The sequence below is a fragment of the Corvus hawaiiensis genome, chromosome 3 (assembly GCF_020740725.1).
Source record: "Corvus hawaiiensis isolate bCorHaw1 chromosome 3, bCorHaw1.pri.cur, whole genome shotgun sequence".
Taxonomy (NCBI): domain Eukaryota; kingdom Metazoa; phylum Chordata; class Aves; order Passeriformes; family Corvidae; genus Corvus; species Corvus hawaiiensis.
The window spans coordinates 772,971-800,298 of record NC_063215.1 but is presented as its reverse complement, the minus strand read 5'-3'; the positions used below and the strand labels follow the sequence as shown (position 1 = coordinate 800,298).

The following is a 27,328-nucleotide window of genomic DNA, read 5'->3' as shown; positions in this document are numbered from 1 at the left end:
GCACCTCCAGTGCTGGGGGCAGCTCTGGGCCCCTCCTGACAGGAGAGACCCTGAGGGGCTGGAGCGTGTCCAGGGCAGGGAACGGAGCTGGGAAGGGGCTGGAGCCCCAGGAGCGGCTGAGGGAGCTGGGAAAGGGGCTCAGCCTGGAGCAAAGGAGGCTCCGGGGGGACCTTGTGGCTCTGCACAAGTCCCTGACAGGAGGGGGCAGCCGGGGGGGTCGGGCTCTGCTGGCAGGGAACAGGGCCAGGAGGAGAGGGAACGGCCTCAGGCTGGGCCAGGGCAGGCTCAGGGTGGACAGCAGCAGGAATTTCTGCATGGAAAGGGAGCTCAGGCCTTGGCAGGGGCTGCCCAGGGAGGTTTGGAGTGCCCATCCCTGGAGGTGTCCAAGGAAGAGCTGGAGGTGGCACTCAGAGCTCTGGGCTGGGGACAAGGTGGGGATTGGGCACAGGTTGGGCTCGATGGGCTGTGAGGGCTTTTCCAGCCTCAGGGATCCTGGGATTTTATCCTTTGGATGCATCCCAAGCTACTACAAACACTGTAAGTCCATGGGCAGGAAAACTTCCTCATGCACGAGCTCTCCAAAAGAGTTCCTGGTTATGCCATGCCCATGCTGCCTAAGTCCGGGGTCCCAGAGCTGGGGACTCTCACTGGTTTATTAATTACCTACAGTTTATTCCATTGGTAGTAAATGGTGCTGATTGTCAGGAATTGCCAGGTACTGATGGCATTTGCTGTAGCTGTGGGTGTAACTCCTGTCCTGGGGAGCCTGGGTTCCTGCCTGAACCAATGTTAATCTGAGTTTTAATTTGAATGTGCCTTGAGAATTGGTCCCAGTTGCACTTTGGAATGTTGTGCAGGAGCTGTAATGAATTCCACAGGAGTCATTAGCCAGGGGTTACACTTTCCTGGGATGTCAGTGAGTGAGAGGAGCTAAAGGAGCTGCCAGGTTATGCCTGAGCTCCCATAACCATGGAATCACGGAATTATTAGGGTTGGAAAAGACCATCACCAGGCCTCCCACATCACTGATGGGAGCTTGGTGGGTGCAGTATCATTTTCAGACTTAATTTTGTAAATCAATGTGGGATTTAAACCCCATGTTATGGTCATGGCTTGGGGCAGGTCCCCATTCCTGTGGATGTGGCAACACTTGGCACCAGCCTTCCTCCCGGCATTCCCAAGGATCCCGGATCACTGGTCCTGTGAGGTCATTTAGCACGACTGAGGGAAGTTGTGAAAGGAGATGAAGTCATTGCTGCCTGTCCCAACACTGTGTCCCACCTTGGCTTGCCTGTAATGGACAGAAAATTGGGAATTGCCTGCCCCTGCCCCGGGGCCTCTGCCCTCCCCTCAAAGTGCACCCTCTGTGCTCAGAGAGTGAGTGTAAAAGTCCCTTAGTGGGATGGGATTGCCCCGGGCTTAATTCCTGAGAGAACCCCCAGGTAATCGGTTTATTTCCTAATCTTACATAACTTTGTTAAAACTTTCAATTTCCAATATTAGAGCGCTTAAAAGCCTCCCAGAACTCGTTCCCCAGTGCAGTGTGTGTCATCTCCCAGGAATGGTGTAACAGGGTATTTCTGGCCCTTCTGCCCTTTTCCACACTTGGGTTATTTTTCACGCCTCTCTCTGCCCGCACCCTGCTCTTCCCAAGCCTCACCCGGCTCCTGTCGTTGTTCCCAATCCCAGAAATCCCCGGCGAAGAAGCTGAGCCACGCCATCAGCAAATCCCTGGGCTGTGTGCCCAGCAGGGAGCCGCCCCGGCCGCTGTTCCCCGAGCAGCCCGAGAAGCCCCTGGACCTGGCCCACATCGTGTGAGTACCCCCAAAACCCCCTCTCCTCCCCAGCACTGAGCCTCGTGCCTGGCCGGGCTCGGGCTGAGGGGCAGGGAGCAGCCCCGGGCTTGGAATGGTGAATTTTCAACGCTGTGTTATAAATATTTCTCTGGAAAATCATGTGAAGGCTGTGGTGGCGTGAAGAGTCTCCTCTAGAAGGGAAGAGCTGCAGGAGGTGGTGGATGCAGCTGGAGCCAGGCCTGGCTGTTCCTGCCTGCAGCTCTGGCATCTCCCTGTCCCCATCAGTGGCACCTCTCACTCATCCCTGTGTTGGATCAGGCTCTGTTTTCTCATTTGTTGTCAATTAAATGATACAGAGCAATGTCAGACACGCTGCAGGGGTCAGCTCCTCGTGCTGCCTGGAGCCTTGGCCTCACATCCATGGCCTCTCTGTGGGTCCAGCTCCATGGCATTATTGTCACGCTGGTGGTGTGACCTCCCCGTGGCACTGATGGGATGTTTTAATGGAATCCCACTGCACTGGTGCTGGTTTGAGCAGCCTGAGGTCACTCTGCTTCCTTTTTCACCTTGAAAGTAAAAGCTGAGAGAAAACAAAACCAAACAAACTCCGAATAAACCTTAGTGTCTTATAGAGGCTGGAGATGAACTCTTCACCCCTGTAGGTGAGAGGAGGGGAGGAGCATCATTGGGATCTAATTCCAGGAAAATGGAGCACTCCCATTTTCATGAGTGCGGAGCCGTTTGCAGTCTGAGAGTGAGGGGAGTTGATGCTCCTCTGGGTTTATTTGACATCATGAGTACCAGATTCTTGTGGCAGCAGTTTCTGTGTCCCAGTCCCTGAATGGGGAACCCAGGGTGTTGGGCCGAGGATGTCCCTTTCCCCTCTGCCCGTCCCACGTCCGGCTGTGCTGCTCTGGCCCTTCCCAGACCCCGATGGTTCCATTGACTGGTTCTTCTGCTCACTCCTTTGACAGTGTGGCATTCCTTAAGGAAGAGCTGGAGCCTAAATTGCCAAAATATTGGAAAGGTGAGACCTGCAGAGCTTTTTGTAGTGTGGCTTCCTGGTGTGAGCAGCGTAGAGTTCCAGACCTGGCCTGCACCAGTAGCTCCACGCTGGGCTGGTCCCAGCAGGGCTTGGAGCTGGTTCCTGCTTTGCTCCGTGCTTGTTCCCTCCAGTTCCTGCCTCCCTGAGGATTCCCCACCTTTCCCAGCGCTTGCTTTGGGGCTGTGCAGTGAGGGATTGATCTGATTCCATGGAATATGAGTTCTGTTCTGGTTTCCTCGGGGCAATTGCACCCAAACTGGGAAGAATTCGGGGTCAGTTCTGCTGCTGCTCAGTTCAGAGCTGGAGTCCATTCTCCTGAGGAATTCATCCACTTCTCCAGACAAATGGCTCATCAGACCCCGAGGACAGGGCTGCCCATTGTCCACAGCATTGCCTCTTCCTTCCCACCCCAGCACTGCCTGTTCCTTCCCCACAGTTATGGCCTTTCCCTTCCCAGCCCATCATTGTCTTTTCCTTCCCAGCCCATCACTGCCTTTCCCTTCCCAGCCCATCATTGTCTTTTCCTTCCCAGCCCATCACTGCCTTTCCTTCCCAGCCCATCACTGCCTTTCCTTCCCAACCCATCATTGCCTTTCCTTCCCAACCCATCACTGCCTTTCCTTCCCAACCCATCACTGCCTTTCCTTCCCAGCCCATCACTGCCTTTCCTTCCCAGTCCATCACTGCCTTTCCTTCCCAACCCATCACTGCCTTTCCTTCCCAACCCATCACTGCCTTTCCTTCCCAACCCATCACTGCCTTTCCTTCCCAACCCATCATTTCCTTTCCTTCCCAACCCATCACTGCCTTTCCTTCCCAACCCATCACTGCCTTTTCTTCCCAACCCATCATTTCCTTTCCTTCCCAGCCCATCACTGCCTTTCCTTCCCAACCCATCACTGCCTTTCCTTCCCAGCCCATCATTTCCTTTCCTTCCCAGCCCATCACTGCCTTTCCCTTCCCAGCCCATCATTGCCTTTCCTTCCCAACCCATCATTTCCTTTCCTTCCCAGCCCATCACTGCCTTTCCCTTCCCAGCCCATCATTGCCTTTCCTTCCCAGCCCATCATTTCCTTTCCTTCCCAGCCCATCACTGCCCTTTCCTTCCCAGTCCATCACTGCCTTTTCTTCCCAACCCATCATTTCCTTTCCTTCCCAGCCCATCATTGCCTTTCCTTCCCAGCCCATCACTGCCTTTCCTTCCCAACCCATCATTTCCTTTCCTTCCCAGCCCATCATTTCCTTTCCTTCCCAGCCCATCATTGTCTTTTCCTTCCCAACCCATCACTGCCTTGGCCGGGAGGTGCCGGGAGCTCACTGTAGCCCTAAATCTGGATTTAGGGAAGGGCCCTGCTCGGCCTCACCACAAACACCTTTTGTTTCAAATCCCATCAGATCACGAGTCCATTCCTGGTTTTCCCTGTGGATTTTCCTCTGGGCTGCTTCCATGTGCTAACGCCCCAGTGTTCCCGGGAAAACGGGCGCTTTGCAGAGTCAGAACTCCACAGAACCCGAAAGAATCGGGAACGGCAGAAGTGCGAAGGCAGCGAGGGATGGTGTGGGAAGTGCCTGTGCTCTGGGGGCCTGCAGGAGCTCATCCCAAACTGCGAGCTGGTTCTGTGCCTCAGAGCACCAAGCCTGAGGAATTCCTTCCTTTGCCAGGGCTCGTGACTGGATCCAGCCCATTTCAGAGCCCGGGACACAGGGAAGGGCACAGGCGGGGGCAGCCTCACCTTGGGGTTGTGTTGTGATACAGGAGCCACGGGAGGAGCTGGGGGAGAAGTGCCCCCGGGTTTGCTCAGGGCTTCCAGCCAGGAGCAGGCAATCCTCAGCTTCCCAGCCTGGCATTGCCCTTCCCTTCCCAATCCATCACTGCCTTTTCCTCCCTAACCCATCACTGCCCTTCCCTTCCCAGCCTGGCACTGCCTGTTCCCGTTCCCGGAGGCTGTTGGATGCTGGGGGCAGCTGGGCAGGTGCCAGGGGCTGGAGGATGCTCAGGGCAGGATCCCGGGAGCCCAGCAGGAGAGGATGGCCCTGGGGACGTGCAGGTGGGGACAGGGCTGGACAGCTCCTGCAGCACAGGGACTGGGACAGGGATGGACAGCTCCTGCAGGGACAGGGACACGGATGGACACCTCCTGCAGGGCCTGAAACATGGATGGACAGCTCCTGCAGGGACTGGGACATGGATGGACACCTCCTGCAGGGACAGGGACATGGATGGACAGCTCCTGCAGGGACTGGGACATGGGGACAGGGCTGGACAGCTCCTGCAGGGACAGGGACTGGGACAGGGATGGACACCTCCTGCGGGGCCTGAAACATGGATGGACAGCTCCTGCAGGGACTGGGACATGGATGGACACCTCCTGCAGGGACAGGGACATGGATGGACAGCTCCTGCAGGGACAGGGACATGGGGACAGGGCTGGACAGCTCCTGCAGGACAGGGACTGGGACAGGGATGGACACCTCCTGCAGGGACAGGGACATGGATGGACACCTCCTGCAGGGCCTGAAACATGGATGGACAGCTCCTGCAGGGACTGGGACTGGGACAGGGATGGACACCTCCTGCAGGGACAGGGACATGGATGGACAGCTCCTGCAGGGCCTGAAACATGGATGGACAGCTCCTGCAGGGACTGGGACTGGGACAGGGATGGACACCTCCTGCAGGGACTGGGACATGGGGACAAGGATGGACACCTCCTGCAGGGACTGGGACTGGGACATGGATGGACAGCTCCTGCAGGGACTGGGACATGGATGGACACCTCCTGCAGGGACAGGGACTGGGACATGGATGGACACCTCCTGCAGGGACTGGGACATGGATGGACACCTCCTGCAGGGACTGGGACATGGGGACATGGATGGACAGCTCCTGCAGGGACTGGGACATGGATGGACACCTCCTGCAGGGACAGGGACATGGATGGACACCTCCTGCAGGGACAGGGACATGGGGACAGGGCTGGACAGCTCCTGCAGGGACTGGGACATGGATGGACACCTCCTGCAGGGACAGGGACATGGATGGACAGCTCCTGCAGGGACAGGGACATGGGGACATGGATGGACAGCTCCTGCAGGGACTGGGACATGGATGGACACCTCCTGCAGGGACAGGGACATGGGGACAAGGATGGACACCTCCTGCAGGGACTGGGACATGGATGGACAGCTCCTGCAGGGACAGGGACTGGGACATGGATGGACACCTCCTGCAGGGACTGGGACATGGATGGACAGCTCCTGCAGGGACTGGGACATGGATGGACACCTCCTGCAGGGACAGGGACATGGGGACAAGCTGGACACCTCCTGCAGGAACTGGGACAGCTGCCCGGACGCTCCTGGCAGCAGCGTGGCAGCTCAGAGACATCTGCTCTGTGCTGACAGCTTTAATTAAATGTAAAAAACCAATGTCCTAAAAGCCAACAGATTGGGAAATGGGGCCTGATGGGCCAAGGACAACTCTGGGAACACCAGACACTGACCTGGTGCAGACATACTGGGAGCAGGTGATTTATATCCAGCACCAAATCCCATGGAAAGCAAAGGGATATAGGACAAAAAGGACCCACTGGGGTTTTGTATGAGGGACATGAGGCTTTTGGGGCTTCTGTGGTACCACTGAAACAACAAAAACAACAATAAACCCCTCTCACATGGTTTTTAAGTGTGAGAGGGGCTGAAGCCAGGGGAGATTTTCTGATGGAACTCGGTTCCAAACAGGAATTGCTCTGGGCCCCAGAGAGTCACTGTGGGGGTGTCAGGGGCCAGGGGCTCAGTGTGTTTGATTCATGTAAAGGAGGAGCAACATCAGCACCTACAAATAAATGCTGGGGGAGAGACTCTGGAAAAGCTGAGATCTGCTCCAGCCGAGTAAATAAAGAATGAAAATATTAATAACTGGGGGTAGTTTAACAATACTTGGCCAAAGGTTCCAGGGAAAACGAGGCTTGGAAGGGAAAAAAACCAGCTGTGCTCTTTGAGGCAGGGAGGAAAGACAAAAATTGGTAGCAAAGAATGTAAATAATGAGTTAGGAGTTGTGGGTGAGTCGTTTCCAGGCTGTGGTTTGGCAGAGGGGCAGCGATTGTGCAATGAGCTGGTGGCGAGGAACTCACCTTCCCGAGGGGCTGGAGCAGCAGGAGCAGCTGAGGGAGCTGGGAAAGGGGCTCAGCCTGGAGCAAAGGAGGCTCCGGGGGGACCTTGTGGCTCTGCACAAGTCCCTGACAGGAGGGGGCAGCCGGGGGGGTCGGGCTCTGCTGGCAGGGAACAGGGCCAGGAGGAGAGGGAACGGCCTCAGGCTGGGCCAGGGCAGGCTCAGGGTGGACAGCAGCAGGAATTTCTGCATGGAAAGGGAGCTCAGGCCTTGGCAGGGGCTGCCCAGGGAGGTTTGGAGTGCCCATCCCTGGAGGTGTCCCAGGAAAGGCTGGAGGTGGCACTCAGTGCTCTGGGCTGGGGACAAGGTGGGGATGGGCCACAGGTTGGGCTCGATGGTGTTGGGGTCTTTCCCAGCCGCGGTGGCTCTGGGATGCTCTGGGGGTACCCAGCAGGGTGCTGGGGTGCTCTGTCTGTCTCGGCAGTCCCAGCTGCACTTTGAGGCAGTTCCCCAGTTCAGACTCTGCCGGTGGCCGCTGTGTCTGGGAGCACTGGGGAGCTCCCAGGGCCCTGGCAGCGGATCCAGGTGATGTCACTGCCTGGGGACACCGGGATGGGGTCACCCAGGGCACAGCGTGACACAGCTGGGGGGGAAAGAGAGAGCAGAGCGGGGAAAGCTGCTTGGCTGAGCTGTAAGGAGGTGCCTGGTGCCGGTGCAGCCCAGGTCTCAGCCCGGAGGGTCATTGCTGTGGGGTTCATTTGCATCAATGACGGGGGGCTGTTGCCATAACGAGCTGATTATGAGCGCTGGAAGGTTGAGAAAACAATAAAGCCCCACCCAGAGAGGAGATGGGGAGGAATCTGTGGTGGCAGGGGGGGTTAGAACGAGATCATCTCTAACCCAATCCCATCTGAGATTCCCTGATTCCCTGAAAATTGTTTCTCTCCTTGGCCTCAGTGTAGCTGCAAAAGGAAGGGGCTTTCAAGCAGAGCCCTGCAGATTTCTGTGCCGTTAGCACTCATTTCCATGAGGAGGAAAACGTATAAAGTAGAGGGGGATGAGAAAATATTGGGAATGAAGCCAATTGAAGGGAAAATGTGCTGGGCAGAATGTCTCCACAGCAGATTTTGGAGGTCACGGTGGGCAGTAGGCTGAATGTGCATTTTGGGGGTGATTTTGTAACCAAGGATAGTGACGAGCCAGGAGGACCAGCAGGAGAGGCTCCCTTTGGTGGTGGGATCCTGGCTGGAAAACCCTGTGGAAGGCCAATGGAGATGGGTCAGGGACTGGAAATAGGTTTGGGAATGTGGGCAGCTGTCCAGCCAAGGACTCAAGGAATGCAGGTGTAAGGAATGGTTGGATATCTCTGAAAATACCAATCCTAGAGAAATTAAACTTAATCCTGGAGCTTTGGCAGATGGGCTCAACAGAGGACACGGAGCAGGAGCTGAAGGGAGACACCTTCAGAATAATGAATATAAAATGTGAAAATCAGAGAATTCCAGAGTGGTTTGGGTGGGAAGGGAACCTCAAATCCCATCTCATCCCACCCCTGCCATGGGCAGGGACACCTCCCACTGTCCCAGGCTGCTCCCAGCCCCAATGTCCAGCCTGGCCTTGGGCACTGCCGGGGATCCAGGGGCAGCCCCAGCTGCTCTGGGCAACAAAACAAGCTGTGTGTTTTTACCAGTGAATGTAAGGAAAGAATTGTTAGAACCGGTTACCCAAGGGGTGCTGGAATTTCCACCGCTGAACCTTTAACACCAGGACAAGAGGGTTTTTAAATCCACTCAGAATTCCAGTCAGGCTGATGTTCCCTGTGTGATGGAAGCTCCTTTATCTCAGTGTTTCTCACTGCTTTAGGAGATACGAAAAATGCAGACACAAATGTTAGTGGAGCCTCAGAGTCAAGGATTTTGCTGGATGATCTGCTGGAGCCCCGGACCTCCATCCCTGAGGGAATCAGGGATTCGCTGCCCTCACATTTCCAGGAATAAGTGTGTGTTTCTGAAGCCACCTTCACCTGCATTCCTGCAGCCAGGCTGGGTCAGGAAGAGCAAAAATGGAAATTCTGCAGTTTCCTGCTGGTTTGGTGCATTCTGCATTCCCTGATCTCCCTGCATCCTCCTCCAGGATGCAGCTGTTGCTCTCCTCCCAGGGAACAGGGACAGGACAAGGGGAAGTGGCCTCAAGGGGAGCTCAGGGTGGACAGCAGCAGGAATTTCTGCATGGAAAGGGTGGCCAGACCTTGTCAGGGGCTGCCCAGGGAGGTTTGGAGTGCCCATCCCTGGAGGTGTCCAAGGAAGGGCTGGAGGTGGCACTCAGAGCTCTGGGCTGGGGACAAGGTGGGGACCGGGCACAGGTTGGACTCGATGGGCTGTGAGGGCTTTTCCAACCTCAGGGATTCTGTGTCCAGGTGGGAGTTCCTTGGCTGTTAGAGAGTAATTCCCTGCAAATCATATTTGGGTTTAGGAGTCAGTTCAGTGAATACAAGAGACAGGCTGCCCCTTTTTCTGGAACGGCAGAGTGTGTGACGAGAGCGATGATCCCTGTTTGTCGTGTGTGTTTGGGAAAGCAGAGATGGTGTTTGCATGGATCCCTTTTCCTGGGAGGAGTCATCTGAAGTGCTCCATCACCACAGTGGGGTTTTGGGGTATGACGTGGCCCTTTTGCCCTGGCTCTGGGCCCACCTGACGCGAACTCCTGACATTAAATCCTTGATTTTAAAGTGTTACGGAGGTGGCTCAGCCACCCTGTGGCAGGGCTGGATGGGATTTTGGGAAGGAATTGTTCCCTGGGAGGGTGGGCAGGCCCTGGCACAGGGTGCCCAGAGCAGCTGGGGCTGCCCCTGGATCCCTGGCAGTGCCCAAGGCCAGGCTGGACATTGGGGCTGGGAGCAGCCTGGGACAGTGGGAGGTGTCCCTGCCCAGGGCAGGAGCAACGTGTGCGTTTGGCTTTTCCGGGAGTGTTTTTTCCGCTGTTCCACTGCAGAGCTGGAAGCAGGAGCTGGGGGCAGGAACTGGGAGCAGGAGCTGGGGGCAGGAGCTGGGGGCAGGAGCTGGGGGCAGGAGCTGGGGGCAGGAACTGGGAGCAGGAGCTGGGGGCAGGAACTGGGAGCAGGAGCTGGGGGCAGGAGCTGGGGGCAGGAGCTGGGGGCAGGAGCTGGGGGCAGGAACTGGGAGCAGGAGCTGGGGGCAGGAACTGGGGGCAGGAACTGGGAGCAGGAGCTGGGGGCAGGAACTGGGAGCAGGAGCTGGGAGCAGGAGCTGGGGGCAGGAGCTGGGGGCAGGAGCTGGGGGCAGGAGCTGGGAGCTGTTCCTGCTGTGCTGCAGCTGCCCTGATTGTCCCTGCCAGAACAGAACTTGGCTGCATTTTGAGCTCCTTTCATGTGTTTCCATGGCAGGCGCTGGGTACGTGCACAGGGGAGGCATCTCTGCTGTGGCAGCCTGGGGGAGGGCTGCTGGTGATGTGGTGATGTGGTGATGTGGTGATGTCACCCAGCAGAAGGAACAGGGACCCCCAGTGCTGCAGTTTAATTCTGGGGGGGGTTATTTTGAATTTATTTTGAATTCTTCTTTATTCATCGATCTTGCCACGATCCTTTCCTGGTGCCCCAAGGCTGCTGCCAGCAGCTCCTTGACAGCGATGTGAGGGACTGTGGGACATCACCCAGCGACAGGACGTGGCCACTATTGATTAATAACCATTAACAGCCCCAAGACCTGTGTTTACAGTCATGGGGCTGGAAGTAACCCTGTGACCCAGCATTGGATGGAATCCCTCCTGTACTTCAGCAGGAGCTGAGCCCTGGGTTTAATCCTTAGGCTGAAGCCAAACAAATTCCAGTTAGGAATCTTCTCCTTCCAATCCAGATAGAGATGGAATAAACAACCAAGGGAAGCTGGTGTAACTTTCCTCTTCGATGCCGTAAATCCATTGGAAGTGTCCCTGCCCATGGAAGGGGCTTGGAGCAAGATGGGTCTTTAAGGCCCCCTCCAACCCAGCCCTTTCTGGGCCTTGGTGATTCTGTTATTCAAACCTCCTGAAATCGGGCTTTAGACAAACCTAAAGCACTTCTCAGGGCTGGAGGAAGTGGGTGGGATTTAGGTTTTTATTTGGTTGGTTGGTGTGTGCCAGAGGCCACATTTCATGGTGCAGTAATCTCTATTATAGTGGCAATTCATGAATCATTTCTTAATTTACTGGAAGGAATCCTTCCCCGTGCGGGTGGGCAGGCCCTGGGGCTGCCCCTGGATCCCTGGCAGTGCCCAAGGCCAGGCTGGACATTGGGGCTGGGAGCAGCCTGGGACAGTGGGAGGTGTCCCTGCCCAGGGCAGGGGTGGGATGGGTTCAAGAGAACCACGATATTCCTGCCCTAAGCCTCAGCATTTCCAGCTCAGGGTGGTGCTTTCTTTGGTGTGGTTGCATTTCCCTTGAAATGCTGGGTTTGGATGAGTAAGTTTTGTACTTTTATATGAATTTATTATATATGAATTTATTATATATGAATTTATTTTATATGAGTTTATTTTATATTAGCTTGTTCAAGGGGAGGGATGGAGTGAAATATAATCAGGTGGTCAGTCACAGGTTGGACTCGGTGAGCTTGGGGGTCTTTTCCCACCTAAGTCATTCTGTGATCCTCTTTTTCTTTGTTTGTTTGTTAAAGAACTTCTCCTAGGCGGCTGTGGGCTGGTGCCTCCTCCCTCCAACAGAGCGAAATGGGGTATTTTTAAAAAACCTTTAAAAATAATTAAAACTTAAAAATAATTAAAATTAAAACTAAAAAAAATTAAAACTAAAAAATAAAGATGAAAAATAATTTTTAAAAACCAATAACATTAAAAAACTATTTTAAGAACCCCTCAGGCCTTTGTTGTGGGACAGTTCGGCCCCGGCAGCCCGGAGCAGCCCGGGAGCATTTTCTGGGATGCGCTCCCGGTGCCCGGGAGATGCGCGGTCACGTGGCGGCCCCGTTGCCGTGGAGACGGCGCCGTGCGCGCATCCCTCGGGATGGAGCCGCGGGCCGGGACGAGCGGGCGGGCACCGGGCGGCCGCCGCCGCGCAGGTTGGTGCTCCGGGGCTCCTCCGGTGCGTCCCGGTCGGTGTCGGGTCCCGGGAGCTGCGGGAGCGGCGAGAGAGGTGCGGGAGCGGGGCCGGCCCGCAGCGGGGTCTGGCTGCTGGGAACAGCTCCCGGAGCCGCGGGCAGCCGCTCCCGGAGCTTTGTGGGATCGGCTCCGAGGGATGCAGGAGGATCGGCTCGGACGGGAGTACAGGAACAGCTTGGAGGGACAGAGGAGCCATCCGGAAAGGGATGCGGGAGAGCCGGGAGAGGGGTGGAGGGGCTGCTCGGGGGGGAGGATGAAGGATCAGCTCGGAGAGGACGCGGGAGCCCCTTGGAGAGGGGCGCAGGAGCAGCTTGGGCAGGGATGTGCTCGGGGTGTGCTCGGGGTGTCTGGCTGGGCAGCCTGGCACAGGGAACACCCCAAACGTTCCCTTCCTCTCCTCCCTGTGAGTCAGCTCAGAGCAGGACAGAACAAAGTCCTTGGGAAGTCTCATCCCGTGCCTTGTTTAGCAGGGGTTGTTGTGGGTCCAGCCTCCGTTCCCACCGGGCATTCCCGAGGGAAGCAGCCGGCTTTGGCAGGACACCTTGTGAGTGTTGTACAGATTGCAGAGGAGCCGAAGGCTCAGTAACCTCTGGCCAGGTGCTGCTGCTCCATTTCCCAGCTGGAAGAGCAGCCGGCGGAGGCAGCTGCTCCGAGCCTTGCTGGGATGTGGCACTCGCAGGAATGGGCTGTTATATAAAAACCAGCAGAGGTTTCACGGTAAAACTGCTCAAAAACTCTACAGTCTGTGCAATAAATTGTATTTATCATCACCAGCTGTTGCTGTAGTCCCCAGGGATTGATTTCTCTCTGTTCTCATCTGTAAAATCCCAATTATCTGTTTATATTCTCAGGTTTGTGATTGGTTTTTAACTTCTCATTGTGTTTATTTCTGACAACCTGAACAGAATCACCTTCAACTCTTTTTAAAATTACTACAAACCCTGTAAAATTAACATTGAAATTTGTCATTCCTGCTGCTAAAATCCCCTCAATTTGCAGTTTTCCAGAGGACAGAGCACAGAGATCAATCCCTGAGTCTCCTGCCCAGGCACATGGAACGAGGCAGGTAGAGAGGCGCTGTCAGATCCAAACATGTTTGAACTGTTTCCCTTTGGCAAAAATTTAGGCTGCTATTTTTGGATTAGACGTTTTTAACCTACATTGTTGGTGGATTAGAAGTTGTTTGATTTTCTCAGGGTGGCTTTGGGCTCCTTTGCTCCTGAGTGGCATCAGGAGCACCAGGCACAGGAAAAAGGGGCTGGAGCAGCTCCATGGAGGCACGTGGGGAGCTCAGAACTGAACTGGGCACGAGCCCAGCGGTGCCCAGGGGGGCAAGAGGCCACTGGCCCCGGGGCTGTGCCAGCTCTGGGCTGGCAGCAGGGCCAGGGCAGTGCCCGTCCCCTGTGCTGGCACTGCTGGGGCACCTCCAGTGCTGGGGGCAGCTCTGGGCCCCTCCTGACAGGAGAGACCCTGAGGGGCTGGAGCGTGTCCAGGGCAGGGAACGGAGCTGGGAAGGGGCTGGAGCAGCAGGAGCGGCTGAGGGAGCTGGGAAAGGGGCTCAGGCTGGAGCAAAGGAGGCTCCGGGGGGACCTTGTGGCTCTGCACAAGTCCCTGACAGGAGGGGGCAGCCGGGGGGGTCGGGCTCTGCTGGCAGGGAACAGGGCCAGGAGGAGAGGGAACGGCCTCAGGCTGGGCCAGGGCAGGCTCAGGGTGGACAGCAGCAGGAATTTCCCCATGGAAAGGGAGCTCAGGCCTTGGCAGGGGCTGCCCAGGGAGGTTTGGAGTGCCCATCCCTGGAGGTGTCCAAGGAAGGCCTGGAGGTGGCACTCAGTGCTCTGGGCTGGGGACAAGGTGGGCATCGGGCACAGGTTGGGCTCGATGGGCTGGGAGCTCTTTCCCAACTTCAGTGGTTCTGGGACTCTGGGGGTGTCCAGGGAAGCAGACACGTTTCTCATTCCAGTCCCCTGCTGAGCAGTTTAAGTGCAGGCACTGGCTGGTCCCTCCTGTTGAGCACAGCAGGAATGAACCTGCCGTGTTCCCATATTTCCGTGTTGGTTTTCCTGGAAGTTGCTCAGGCGATTTCCCTGGGATGAGTTGATGAGATCCAGATTAGGAGCACAGTTGTATTCCTGTTTATTGGGAAACGAGTGCTGCCTCAGCATCCCCACGGATGTGTTTGCCCTTGCTGCTCTCATTGCAGGAGTGTTGGATGCTATTTTTAAACAATCCCTGATTTTCCTTACAAATGCTCTGTCGGGAAGCGGCGTGTTCCAGCTGCTAGCAGGTGTTTGTGCTTGGAATGGCACAGAGGCTGTGCAGGGAAGGGGTCAGTGCCCTCCTGGAACCACGCACACCACTCACTTCAACTGCAATCCAGCATTCTGAGGGAATATTCGAACTCCACCCCGCTGTGGACCCCAGCTGGAAGCAGAACTTCTGAAGGATTTGCTGGAGGAGCAGGTGGGGGCTGCAGGGGCTTTGTCCCCTGGGCCTGTGCCTTCCAGGGACACCACAAACACCTTTCCCTTCTCAAGTTCGTTCCATTTGCAGAATTAATTGGTTTGCACAGCCTGGAAATTCAGGTTACCCCGATTTTGGGGAAGTGGAGGGGAGGGGTTTGTTCCTGGCTTGGAAAAGAAACCGAGGAAGCCCCAGCAGCCCCAGAGCCCCAGCTCTGTCCTGGACTTTGAACAGAGCCTTTGTACTGAACAGGGGAAATAACAGGTGACAAATTCCCCCTTTCTGCTGGAGTTCTCAGGGGATTTCATTGGGGGATCTCCGAGCTGAGCTCAGGGCTGGCCCTGAGTGCTGCTGCCCTGGATCCCAGGGAGGAAAAAGGAGCCCCTGACTGCAGCAGAGAGGAGGGGAGAGGTCGGGAATTCCTGGGTGCCCTGTGGCCGTGTGTTCAGAAGGTGCCTGGTTTTCCAGGGTTTTCCCTGGAATGCAGCTCCATGAAGTCCTGGCCCCTGCCCTGGGGCTGCTCCTGAGGACAGGCTCCCTTCCAGCCCACAGCCTCCTGTGGATCTGTGCTTCCATGAACCATTTGCCCTGTGGCACAGCCAGGCCAAAAAGCCCCATCCCTTGTCCCAGGTGAAGTCCAGCTGCTCCAGCAGCAGCAGATTCCCTTGGGATTAATTTGTGGCACTTTTAAATCCCTGGATTCCAGTGCGGAGCCTGTTCCTGGTGTGTCCAGGTGTGGCTGCTCATTTCCGGGGGTAGAGCAGGGTGTGGGCACTGCCAGCCATGCCTGCAGCTCTCTGGGTCCCTGTCCCTGGCTCCCAGGGCTGGCACAGCTGGATCTGGGTGGTCTCTGTTCCTCCTGCTGGTCCCTGCAGCCTCTCCTGCAGCTGGGAAGGCTCCAGCTCCCAGGCACCGAATCCCAGAGTGGGTTGGGAGGGACCCTAAAGCCCATCCAGTGCCACCCCTGCCATGGCAGGGACACCTCCCACTGTGCCAGGCTGCTCCCAGCCCCAATGTCCAGCCTGGCCTTGGGCACTGCCAGGGATCCAGGGGCAGCCCCAGCTGCTCTGGGCACCCTGTGCCAGGGCCTGCCCACCCTCCCAGGGAACAATTCCTGCCCCAATATCCCATCTAACCCTGCCCTCTGGCACTGGGAAGCCATTCCCTGTGTCCTGTCCCTCCATGCCTTGTCCCCAGTCCCTCTCCAGCTCTCCTGGAGCCCCTTCAGGCCCTGCAAGGGGCTCTGAGCTCTCCCTGGATCCTTCTCCTCTCCAGGTGAGCACCCCCAGCTCTCCCAGCCTGGCTCCAGAGCAGAGGGGCTCCAGCCCTGGAGCAGCTCCGGGGCCTCCTCTGGGCTCTCTGCAGCAGCTCCACGTCCTGCTGATGTCCTTTTGTTTTGAAATTGAAGAAATCCAATCTGAAATAGTTTCAGAGGAGCTGCCCACTCCAACAGCTCGGTATTCTCATTGTGGCAGAGCCTGTCAGGGTTTCCTGGTGCAGGAAGTGGAGTAAGAGAGTAGAAAATAGAGGAAGACTTGAAATTCTCTGTCAAAGGCAAGGAGGTGATTTATTATTTCTTAATCCAATCTCCTGCCCAGGCCTGGCCATGGCATTTCCTGTGTAGATGGTGCCTGGGAGTTTCCCCCTCGTATTTTTGGGCAAAAGAGCTCCAAACACCTACACTGGTGTTCCTACAGTTATTTCCCAATTTCAAGTTCATGGAGTGGCTCCTCACAGATATTTGACCTCAGCCATAAGTACAGCAGAGATCAGAAGATTACAACCTGTGCAAAGTGGAAAATGCCAACAGAAAATCAGGTGTTTTATAGAAGAGCTTTAAAGATTCCAGTTAAGAGCTCATCAGCCCTGGGAGCCGTTCCGGGCACTGCTGCGCTTCCCTCATTTCAGTTCCTGCTCTCTGGGTTTCCTTGTGTCTTTGCTTGTTCACTGTGGCTGGGTTTGATTGGAAATAAATCCAATTTATGTGGAGGTTGCCATCAAAGCACCACATAATTGGCTGCTAAAGAGGAGGTTTGGGATTACAGTTCTGTCAGTGAAAAGAATGTTTTCCCAGCTTTTAGTCATTCCTCTGCCTCTTCCCTGAACCATCCCTGCTTTTCAGCCTCCCTCAGGAATTGTGGCTCCTGGAATGGACTGGGATTCCATTTGTGCCTGGCAGAGCCAAGCACACAGAACCCCCTCGCTCCCCAAAACCTCCTGGTTGGCTCGGGGTTGTTCTCCTGGGTTCCAGCATCGCCCCAGGGATGTTCTCCAGCTCCAGCCACGGCCCCGTGTGCCCTGAGCAGTCATTTTATCTGAGAATCATGGAATCATGGAGTATCCTGGGTGGGAAGGGCTCCACAAGGATCCTCAGTCCCATGGACACCCCAACAACCCCAGCCTGGGCATCCCTGGCAGCGCTGTCCCAACGCTCCTGGAGCTCTGGCAGCCTCGGGGCCGTGCTCATTCCCTGGGGAGCCTGGGCAGTGCCCAGCAGCCTCTGGGGGAAGAACCTTTCCCTGATCTCCATCCCAAACCCCCCTGACACAGCTCCGGCCATCCCCAGGGTCCCATCCCTGTCCCAGAGGGCAGAGCTGCAGCCCCTGGTAAGGTCTGTTTTCCCAAGGCGAGTCCAGTTTGTGCCCCTTGGGAAGGGGTTATTGCACCCCCACTTCTCCCCTTTCTGGTGTGAATTTTATTGTTCATTATCAGCTCTCACATTTTTCAGTAGCATCTCCCTCTCCTCGGCTGCCTCGGTGCCTCCCAGGGAACAGGGAATGGATCCTTCTCCGGCGCCCTCGGGAGCGCGGGAGCAGGGAGAGGCAGCGGGAGATGCTTCCTTAGATTGCAGTAATAAATAAGGAGCCGTAGGTGCAGGTTTGTTATCTAATGTACCCTGCACAAAGGGAGCCGTGCCTTCATTTCCCCCTCCCTCCTGATAGCTCCTGAGTGCTTGGAGGGTAAAGCACGGGACGAGAACGTCCCTCCAAGAGCGCCGGGGGTTTGTGCAGGGGGGCAGCGCTGGCCAGGGCTCGGTGCTGGCACGAGCTGAGAGGCCCCAGAGCTCCTGGGGACCCGACCACATCGACTTCCACAAGAGTTCCAGGGAACTGCTGAGCTCTCCAGCAAGGGCAGCGTTCAGGTGGTGGATTTAGATGGGATTTTGGGAAGGAAATGTTCCCTGGGAGGGTGGGCAGGCCCTGGCACAGGGTGCCCAGAGCAGCTGGGGCTGCCCTGGATCCCTGGCAGTGCCCAAGGCCAGGCTGGACATTGGGGCTGGGAGCAGCCTGGCACAGTGGGAGGTGTCCCTGCCCATGGCAGGGGTGGCACTGGACGGTCCTGGAAGTCTCATTTCAGAGGCTGAGGGACATCTCTGGGTATCACTGGAGGGCAAGTACTGATTCCAAGACTTGCCATGAGCTGCCGTGGCTCTTGGCAGAGCTGCCCCTGTGTCCCCCTGCTCCCAGCACATCCACCAGCACACAGGGAACCCCCAGGGTTTGGGAATGGCAATAACTGGCTCTTCATTCCATGGCTGGGGTTTATGGGACAGTGAGGAGCACAAGGCTCCATCCATTTGTTTATTCCAACCACCTTTGCCTTGTTAAAATAAACCTCAGCAGGGGTTGGAGGGCTGCTCACTGCAAGAAATCTTTCATTTTCCTCAGATATTTCATTTCTTCAGACATTTCTTGTTTGAAGTGTCATTTCTTCAGACACTTCAAACAATTGCCCTGATTTGAGCGGTTCTTGCGGTAGTTTGAACCACTCAGCAACACCAGGGCTGGGCTGGGTGCTCAGAAATGTTCATTTTCTCCATTTTAGTGGGACACAGAACTGGGAGGAGCTCTAGAGCAAAGCAACCTCCTCAGGTGTCACGCGAGGCGATTCCTGTCAGGCTCCTGGCCTGGCACTGCCACAGGACACAGGGACGGGCTTTTTCCAAGTGCTGGGTTGTTTCCTTTGGTTTTTCGGGTCTCTGACAGGGTCTGGGTTTGTGCTGGGTTGTCCTTGTTGGTTTTTGGGTCTCTGACTGTTCCCTGTGTCGTTGCAGCCCCCCCCGGCCCGTGAGTAACATGAACGAGGCCATGGTGACCCACGTGTCCTCCGGAGCGCCCACGCCAACCAAAAGGTACAGGAGCCTCAGGCTCGGGGTTCTTCCTGGGGAAAGGATGGGATACTCACTGTGTGGGCTCTCCTGATCATCCCAAATCCCACTGGCCCTGCAGAACAGGGTGCAGCTCCCCCAAGGGAGCCAGGAATTCTGTTCTCTCCAAAGAGTGGTTTTCATTTACTGAGTCCATGTGGTTCCGTGGCCGGGACTGAGGAAATACCTGGAGAGGTTTTGGCTTTCCTTTGTAGCTGGAATTCACTTCCCGAGCTGGGAGAGGCTGGTTTCGTGTCACGGGCTGCTCCTCTTGCCAGGGGGGATCCTGTCCTGCAGTGTCACCACTCACGGTGGTCCCAGGCCCTCCACCTCACCCAGCTCGGCCGCTGGGAGCTGCCCTGGCTGGGAGAGGTGTCTGGGGTGGGGCTGGGTTTGGGATTGCACTGACACGGTGACCACACGGTGTGGGTTAGGTCTGAAAATGAGCAGGAAACCCCCTGAATGGGGATTTCCACTGTCCTTGTTAGGGGGGCTGAGGGGGAGCAGCTCTGTGTGGGCAGAGCTGGGAATGAATGAATAAATAAATATTCCTGCCGGGAATGAGGAGCTGAACTGGCACTGTTTCAGTGGCCAGGGGTGCTCCAGAGGCAAGGCAGAGCCCCCATTTCCAGCAGCTCCAGGCAGAACTGAGATCCCTGGGTTTTCCCTCTGCTTCCCTCGGCAGAACGAGTCGTGTCCGTGGGTACAGACTGCCTGTCCTACAATTCTCCCCAAATCTCTCTGTAAATCCTTCCCTGGGATTTCTGCCAACACTGCTCCGTGTGCAGTGGCTGTGGGAGCAGCCAGGGTTGGGGGTCCCTGGCACTGGGGGCTCTCAGGACGCCCTTGGACAAGGAGTCAGAGAACCTTTCCTAGGCTGCCTTTCCCATGAAAGGACAGACAGTCCTGGGAGGGCCCTGCCAGGGCAGGCTGTTCTGTGATCCAGGAGGAATTTCCCCATGGAAAGGGTGCTCAGGCCTTGGCAGGGGCTGCCCAGGGAGGTTTGGAGTGCCCATCCCTGGAGGTGTCCCAGGAAGGGCTGGAGGTGGCACTCAGAGCTCTGGGCTGGGGACAAGGTGGGGACTGGGCACAGGTTGGACTGGATGGGCTGGGAGGGCTTTTCCAACCTCAGGGATCCTGGGATTCTGAGTGCTGAGGGTGTCCTGGATCCCTGTCTGTGGCATTTCCAGGTTCAGTGACTCCCTCTCACCCTCTGTGGCCCCGAACCAGGTGGGAGCAGCCCTGGGGAGTCAGGAGTTAGAGGGAATTGCAATCCTTGGCTCCTGCCTCAGCTCGCAGGAGGCTCCGTGTGCCTCCCAGCGTGTTCCCACCCGTTTCTTGGGATCATCTTTCCCAGTGTTTTCAACAGCACTGGCTGGAGCCTGGGTACATGGCTGGGTCATCCATCACCTGGATTGTTGGGAGGAGCAGCACGTGGCTCTGTCTCCTTGGATCCTCCTTCCCTTCCCGCCTGGAGAACGTGCAGGTGGCAGCACTCAATGACAGAGTGAGGTGAGGGAGGGGAAAGGGGCTTTTCCCCTCAGAAAATGCCGTGTATTCCTGTTTGTCAGCTCTCACATGCCTGATTACAGGGCTTTCCCCAAGATTTATTGCAGCTTCTCCTGCCCCAGGTCAGTCCCTGCTGCAGGGGCTCATCACTGACTGAAATGAAGGGGTTCATTTCCCGTGCTGGAGGCTCTGGCACATCCTGGCAGCTGGAATTGCAGCTGGAGGGGCCGCTCCGGAGAGCAGAGGGGGCTTGGGAGCTGCACTTCAGTGTCTGGAGCTGCTCAAAGTGGCCACTTCTCCCCTGGCTTCTGCTCGAAAGCCAGATTTGTTCCTACAGTTATCATATATTTTACATACCGTAAGAAATGATGGATGAAGATGTGAGAAGTTGTGGTTTTGCCTGTGTGGGGACACAGAATTCACCGTGAGGGCTGGAAGGGTTGTGCTCAACCCATCCCTGAGTGGCCTCAGTGCTGAAAACTCTGTAAGGGCAAAAGCACAGCAGAGGTTCCCAGAAATCTCTTGGATTTCTGTGATTTACAGTGGGAGCCAAAGGCCGAGTCCTGCCTGCATCCATTCCATTCTGAAGAGCATTTTGATTGTTTGTACCTCCACCAGATGTTCCTCCTTCATGCTGTGAGACTCCAGTTCCCACCAGGACAATCATCCAAGGGGATTTCCTTTCTTTCCCCGAAATACGGCGCAAATCTGGATCAGTTTGTCCGAGGGCGCTTTCGGAAGGTTGGGAAATGGACACCTCCAAGGGAATTGCTTGGGAAAGGGAACTGCTCCTGCAGTGGGCCAAGTGCAGCAGGCACTGCTGGGAGGTGCAGGGGGTTCCCTGGAGATGTGGGGCTGGAGAGGGCCTGGGCAGGTGGAGGTAGCACAGAACTGATCCCTGCACAGCTCGGAGAGCCCTGGGCATGGGCTGGAGTGGGCAGAGCTCAGCCCAGGCTGGGCCTGGGGAGAAAGGCTGAGACCAGCAGGGAGGGGGATTCTGCCCCTCAGCTCTGGAGCCAGGCTGGGAGAGCTGGGGGTGCTCACCTGGAGAGGAGAAGGATCCAGGGAGAGCTCAGAGCCCCTTGCAGGGCCTGAAGGGGCTCCAGGAGAGCTGGAGAGGGACTGGGGACAAGGCATGGAGGGACAGGACACAGGGAATGGCTTCCCAGTGCCAGAGGGCAGGGCTGGGTGGGATATTGGGAAGGAATTGTTCCCTGGCAGGGTGGGCAGGCCCTGGCACAGGGTGCCCAGAGCAGCTGGGGCTGCCCCTGGATCCCTGGCAGTGCCCAAGGCCAGGCTGGACACTGGGGCTGGGAGCAGCCTGGGACAGTGGGAGGTGTCCCTGCCCAGGGCACGGGTGGCACTGGGTGGGCTCTGAGGTCCCTTCCCACCCAGAGCAGTCTGGGATTCCCATTTCTGGGTGGTTTCACCCGTTCCTTGCCCCAGGAGCCCCAGGACAGGGCAGTCCCAGCTGCTCCTGGGACACGCTGAACGCAGCCATTCACCAGCAGGGCAGCACAGAAACCCCTTTGTGTGATTCCCTGCTGTTAAAAACATGGAAATAACTTCCCTTTGACAACTGCTTTTTTGGAGGAACAAGCCTGAGCTGAAAGAACAGGATTTTAATGCCTGAATTCACTTTTTCTTGTGACCTAAAAAGCAAACAACAAGCAAAGCAAAGGAGCCCTTCTCAGTGTTCCTGTTGAGAGTCTCGTAGGAGCCTCCATCATTTCCAGCCTCCCCACTCTCAGCTTCCAGGGGGAGAACATCCAGAGGGGCTCTGAGCTGCAGCGGCTGCGCTCCGCACGGGGCAGGAGCTCCGTGCCCACCCCAGAGTGCTGCAGGCAGAATGGGCTCAGGGAAGGGTTTCCCTGCAGGAGCCGAGGTGGGAGCAGCAGTGCAGCCCCAGCCACCCCAGCTGGGGGGAGACGTCCCAGTCCTTGCATCATCCACCCTGCACAGGGGAGGCTTCCACTCCCGAAGGCCGATGGATTCTCTGGCACATTCGCCGGGAGAGGCTCGGAGCAGGGGGCAGGTGGAGCAGGGGGGAGCTCTGAGTGTTGGCAGAGGGGACATTGCAGTGCAGCCCTGCTGGGGTTTGGTGGCTGTGATCCCAGAATCCGGGATCACTGGGACTGGAAAAGCCCTCCCAGCCCATCGAGCCCAACCTGTGCCCAATCCCCACCTTGTCCCCAGCCCAGAGCTCTGAGTGCCACCTCCAGCCCTTCCTGGGACACCTCCAGGGATGGGCACTCCAAACCTCCCTGGGCAGCCCCTGCCAAGGCCTGAGCACCCTTTCCATGCGGAAATTCCTGCTGCTGTCCACCCTGAGCCTGCCCTGGCCCAGCCTGAGGCCGTTCCCTCTCTCCTGTCCCTGTTCCCTGCGAGCAGAGCCCGACCCCCCCGGCTGCCCCCTCCTGTCAGGGACTTGTGCAGAGCCACAAGGTCCCCCCGGAGCCTCCTTTGCTCCAGGCTGAGCCCCTTTCCCAGCTCCCTCAGGGCCTTTTCCAGCTTTCCAGCCCCTCTATCCCAGCCTGGAGTGCTCCAGGGGGTTATGGTGACCCAACTGCAGCAAACCCCAGCATTTCCCTGATCTTTACAAGGAGCCCTTCTGAACAAAGGAGATGATTCTGTCTCCTCTGCAGGACCAGGCCAAGCCCATTCAATGTCATTTGGTTCAGTTGATTTATTTTGAATCCCTTCAGGAATGGATCTTTTCCCTCCTGTCGTGGTCACTGTGCTCTGCTCCTCTTTCAATAACTCTGTTCCAGGCACAGCCTGGCCCCAGTCAGGTTAATGACGAGTCCTTCCCCCTGAGCACCCCCAGACTTTGTTTGTTCCCTCGGCAGCCGTGCTCAGTCCGTGCTCATGGAGCAGCTTTTGCCTCCAGGAGAGAATTAACCTGGTGTGTTTGTTCTGTTCAGAGGGTCCAGGGAGAGCTCAGAGCCCCTTGCAGGGCCTGAAGGGGCTCCAGGAGAGCTGGAGAGGGACTGGGGACAAGGGCTGGAGGGACAGGACACAGGGAATGGCTTCCCAGTGCCAGAGGGCAGGGCTGGATGGGATATTGGGAAGGAATTGTTCCCTGGGAGGGTGGGCAGGCCCTGGCACAGGGTGCCCAGAGCAGCTGGGGCTGCCCCTGGATCCCTGGCAGTGCCCAAGGCCAGGCTGGACATTGGGGCTGGGAGCAGCCTGGGACAGTGGGAGGTGTCCCTGCCCATGGCAGGGGTGGCACTGGATGGGCTTTAGGGTCCCATCCAACCCAACCCAGCCTGTAAGTCCATGGATCATCCCATGGTTTTCCCTAGAAAGGTCTGTAGTCTCTGTTGCCCTTGTGGGCCCCATAAAGGTTTGGGGCTGACCCCATCCCAACCACCCTGCATCGACAGCAGAGCCGAGTCCCCCTCAGCTGCAGCAATGTCCCCACTCAGTCCCAGGGACAAGTGTCCTGTTTGGGGTGACAGAGCACAGCTGATCCCCGTGGCCCCTCTGGGACAGCCCAGCAGGGCCTCTTTCCTCCCCTGTGCCTGGGGCAGCCTCCAGCAGTGTGGGTTCAGTTCCCTGGGGCTGGGAAGGGTCTCTAACCAGAGTTCCTGTTCAGCACCAAGCCCATAAAAGCTGTCACCGAGTGCTGCCTCTGGCAAAACAAAACCCTGCATTCCTTCTCCTGATTGCTGAGCAGCCTGGAAACCGGGCACGTTGTGTTGGCTGGGGCGAAACGTGTTCTTGCAGCCTAAAATCCCAATTATGTGCAGCTCAAGAGCTGGAGTTGAAGGGACGTGATGTCACCTGGCTGGACAATGTCCCAAAGCTGCCTTTTTGCGAACATTTCATTTCCATTAACCCTGACTGGGATTATTTTCAGTCTCGTGCTCCCGAGGTCCCTGATTCTCTGCTCCTCCCAGTCCTGCCTTTGTTTTGTTGGTCCCTGTGTAGCTCTGCCGTGTCCAGCACCACTGACCCTCCGCAGGTCTGTCCTTGCCCAGATGTGGGCACAGCTGGGCAGCTCCCGGCTTTTTCATCGGAACCCACAGGACTTTGCTCCGCCCTCAGCTCTGAGCAGGGATTCCCACACCAGCGCCGCCGGTGCTGTCCCTTGGGGTCAGTTCTGTCCCCACAGTAGGTTTTATTTGCTGGGCAGCTCCGTTTATCTGCTGACAGCTCCCAGTGTGCCTTTCCCCTTTGTTCCCTTGCCCACATCCGTGTGTCCAGGCCCCAGTGCCACCCGAGAGGGGCTGGCACTCCTGGCACTGCCGTTTTCCTTGGACACAGGCAGAGCACGTTCCTCTTCTTCTATTCAGCTTCCTCGACCTCTGGGACCTCTGGAGATCCCAGCTCCTGTTTAGCCATAATTTTAGCCCCAAAAGGGTTTTGGGGGAGAGGTTTTGGGTGCAGGAGGCCCTGGCTGGGTTGTGCAGAGGTGTGGCCGTGTTTGTGCCGTGAGTCATCCTGCATCCCATAACGCCCGGGACAGACCTACCCAGCACCAAAATTGGCTTTAGTTTGGAAAAGGGATAAAAATCTCTTTGTCTGGAGATAGGGGAGGTCCCAGCTCTCCCAGGTGACAGAGGGACACAGCCAGGAGCGGGGAGGGTCCTCGGGGGCTCCGTGGGGCATCCCAAGACTTCAAACAAAAAAGAGTGGTTCGTTTATTGTTATTTAAATTGAGCTCTGGGTGCCTGCGGGTGTTCATCCCTAACCTGGGGCTGAGGGGGGAAAAAGGGCCCAAAAGCAGCTGCAGGGGGAACGCTCGGGGACGTTCACACACCGCTCTCCACAGGGCAGAAATTCAGGATCAGGGGGAAAACGTGTGGATAAATACAGAGGGAATCTTGGGGTTGGGATGTGCTCAGACTGTCCCTGCAGCAGCCTCGGGGCACAGCTGGGGGACAGGAGAGACAGAGCCACGACAAGGTCACTGCTGGGGGACACGGTCACTCTGCTGCATGCCCAGGGTGCTCTGGGGACACCTCCTACCCCATCCCACTCTGCCCTCACACAGCTCAGCCCAGCTCCTTGCCCTTCTCCTGGGGTTTTCCCTTTCCCTGCTGCTGCTGCAGTTGATCCCAAATGCTGCCACTGAAGGGATCCAACTCATTTGCAGGATCCCGGGATCCCTGAGGCTGGAAGAGCCCTCCAGGATCATCGAGTCCCAGCTGTGCCCAATGCCCACCTTGTCCCCAGCCCAGAGCACCGAGTGCCACGTCCAGGCCTTCCCTGGACCCCTCCCGGGATGGAGGCCGTGGAAGGGGCTGCCCAGGGAGATGTGGAGTCCCTACCCGGGCTGCCTGACAGGGGCTGATGGGTCAAAGGTGGCACTCGGTGCTCTCAGGGGGCTTCTCCAGCCCAGTCCTGTGGGATCTCGAGGAATGTGGTGATCCCTGTGCCTGAACCCTCAGCTGATGCTGTGGGAGCCGAGCAGGCACAGCCTTGCCTCCCAAATTACTCCTGAATCACTCGGTGAATCCTGTCCTCGTGTCATGCAGAGTGGGGTGATGTCCTAGGTGACCTCAGCTTCTCTTTGCATCCCTCAGGGGGGAAAGCAGCACGGCAGAAGCAGGGACCCCTCTGGGCTCCATCCGGGCAGCTCTTCCCAAAGCTTTTCCCTCCCCAGGAGCCAGAGCAGCACGGTGCAGCCCGTAAGGATTCCCCAAGGTGTGAGCCAGCAGAAGAGAAATTTACAGGGATTTCTTGGTGTAAATTACAGGATTTAAAATAAATTGTCTCATGCTTGGCTTTCCTGGTAGATTTTCAGAACAGGAATTAATTTAGGACACCAAAAGCGCCATTTAAATACCTCTAATTTATTGAGCTGCTTGTACAGGAGCAGAGCCAAGTCTCAGTGGGTGAACTTTGGGGCAGGAGCCAGTGAAGCTCCCAATCCCCGTTCCCAGATGTGTGGGTGCCTGTTCCAGCCCCAGGCTGAGCACCCAGACCCAAAGCTGAGCCAGGGAGCAGCACCAGGAGAGTCCCAGAGCTCAGGGAAGACTCTCCCACCTCGATTCTCTCTTCCCACCTCACATCTCTTCCCTCTCCCCTCAGGGGCCCATGGTTGCCATTATTTCCTGCTCTCTCTTGAATTGCTCTGGTGTAACCTGGATTTGTGTTTGGTGGCTGTTGGGATATGGAAAGTGTGGGAATTACCCCTCAAAAACCAGGGTTTAATGAGGAATTCACTTACAGCAGTGGCTCGCCTGGGGGAGGAGCTGGGGACCTGTCCTTGGGACCATCTCAGCCTCTGGAGCCAGGCTGGGAGAGCTGGGGGTGCTCACCTGGAGAGGAGAAGGATCCAGGGAGAGCTCCGAGCCCCTTGCAGGGCCTGAAGGGGCTCCAGGAGAGCTGGAGAGGGACTGGGGACAAGGCATGGAGGGACAGGACCCAGGGAATGGCTTCCCAGTGCCAGAGGGCAGGGCTGGATGGGAGATTGGGAAGGAATTGTTCCCTGGGAGGGTGGGCAGGGGCTGGCACAGGGTGCCCAGAGCAGCTGGGGCTGCCCCTGGATCCCTGGCAGTGCCCAAGGCCAGGCTGGACATTGGGGCTGGGAGCAGCCTGGCACAGTGGGAGGTGTCCCTGCCCATGGCAGGGGTGGCACTGGATGGGCTCTGAGGTCCCTTCCACCCAAACCATTCTGGAATTCCATGACTCTACTTTAGTTATTAAGACAAAGGAAGGTTTTGGGGTGGCCCTGTGGGGTCGGGGGGTGACGCTGCTGTTCCCTGGGCTCTGTGGGGGCGTGAGGGACCTGCCCAAGGCCCGAGGGGTGGGAGCCTCCAGCTTCCCGAGCACGGAATAAACAATCATTCCGTGAGGGCAGGGAGTAAAACCTGCGGGGAACAGAGGGAGCAGACCGTGCCAGGGGACGGCTCTGCCTCGGTGGGCGGCCTCGGGAAGGAGGGAGGGAAGCAGCGATTCCCCAGGGAGCGGCTCGGCGCTGCCACGGGCCCAGATGGTGTTTTCATTGCGCTGCGAGGCCCGGGCGAGTCTGCTGCTGTGTGGGCACAGCACCAGTGGGAAAATCGCAGGCAGGGAAGGAAAACATCAATATTTTCCTAGCAGAGGGAGCACGTGTCAGGTGGGATCCCACGGGATCGGTTCCCAGCTCAGCGCTGCTCAGTTCGTGTCTGACACGGGGAACAGTGACACTCGGGGGGACT

General features: G+C 57.1%; 1 protein-coding gene across 17 annotated transcripts in view; it reads left to right on the top strand.

The window, feature by feature from the left end:
- DTNB (dystrobrevin beta) overlaps nucleotides 1-27,328 on the top strand; it is a 133,244-nt gene that overhangs the window by 30,246 nt on the left and 75,670 nt on the right. For 14 of the 17 annotated variants that reach the window (XM_048296644.1, XM_048296641.1, XM_048296640.1 and 11 more), the window contains 2 exons: nucleotides 1,690-1,814; nucleotides 18,576-18,653. In XM_048296644.1, the coding sequence (XP_048152601.1) occupies nucleotides 1,690-1,814; nucleotides 18,576-18,653 (203 nt within the window). Of the gene's footprint in view, nucleotides 1-1,689; nucleotides 1,815-2,770; nucleotides 2,824-18,575; nucleotides 18,654-25,708; nucleotides 25,861-27,328 lie in introns of those variants that run through there. The other 3 variants (XR_007202156.1, XR_007202157.1, XM_048296648.1) reach the window with 2 other exon arrangements.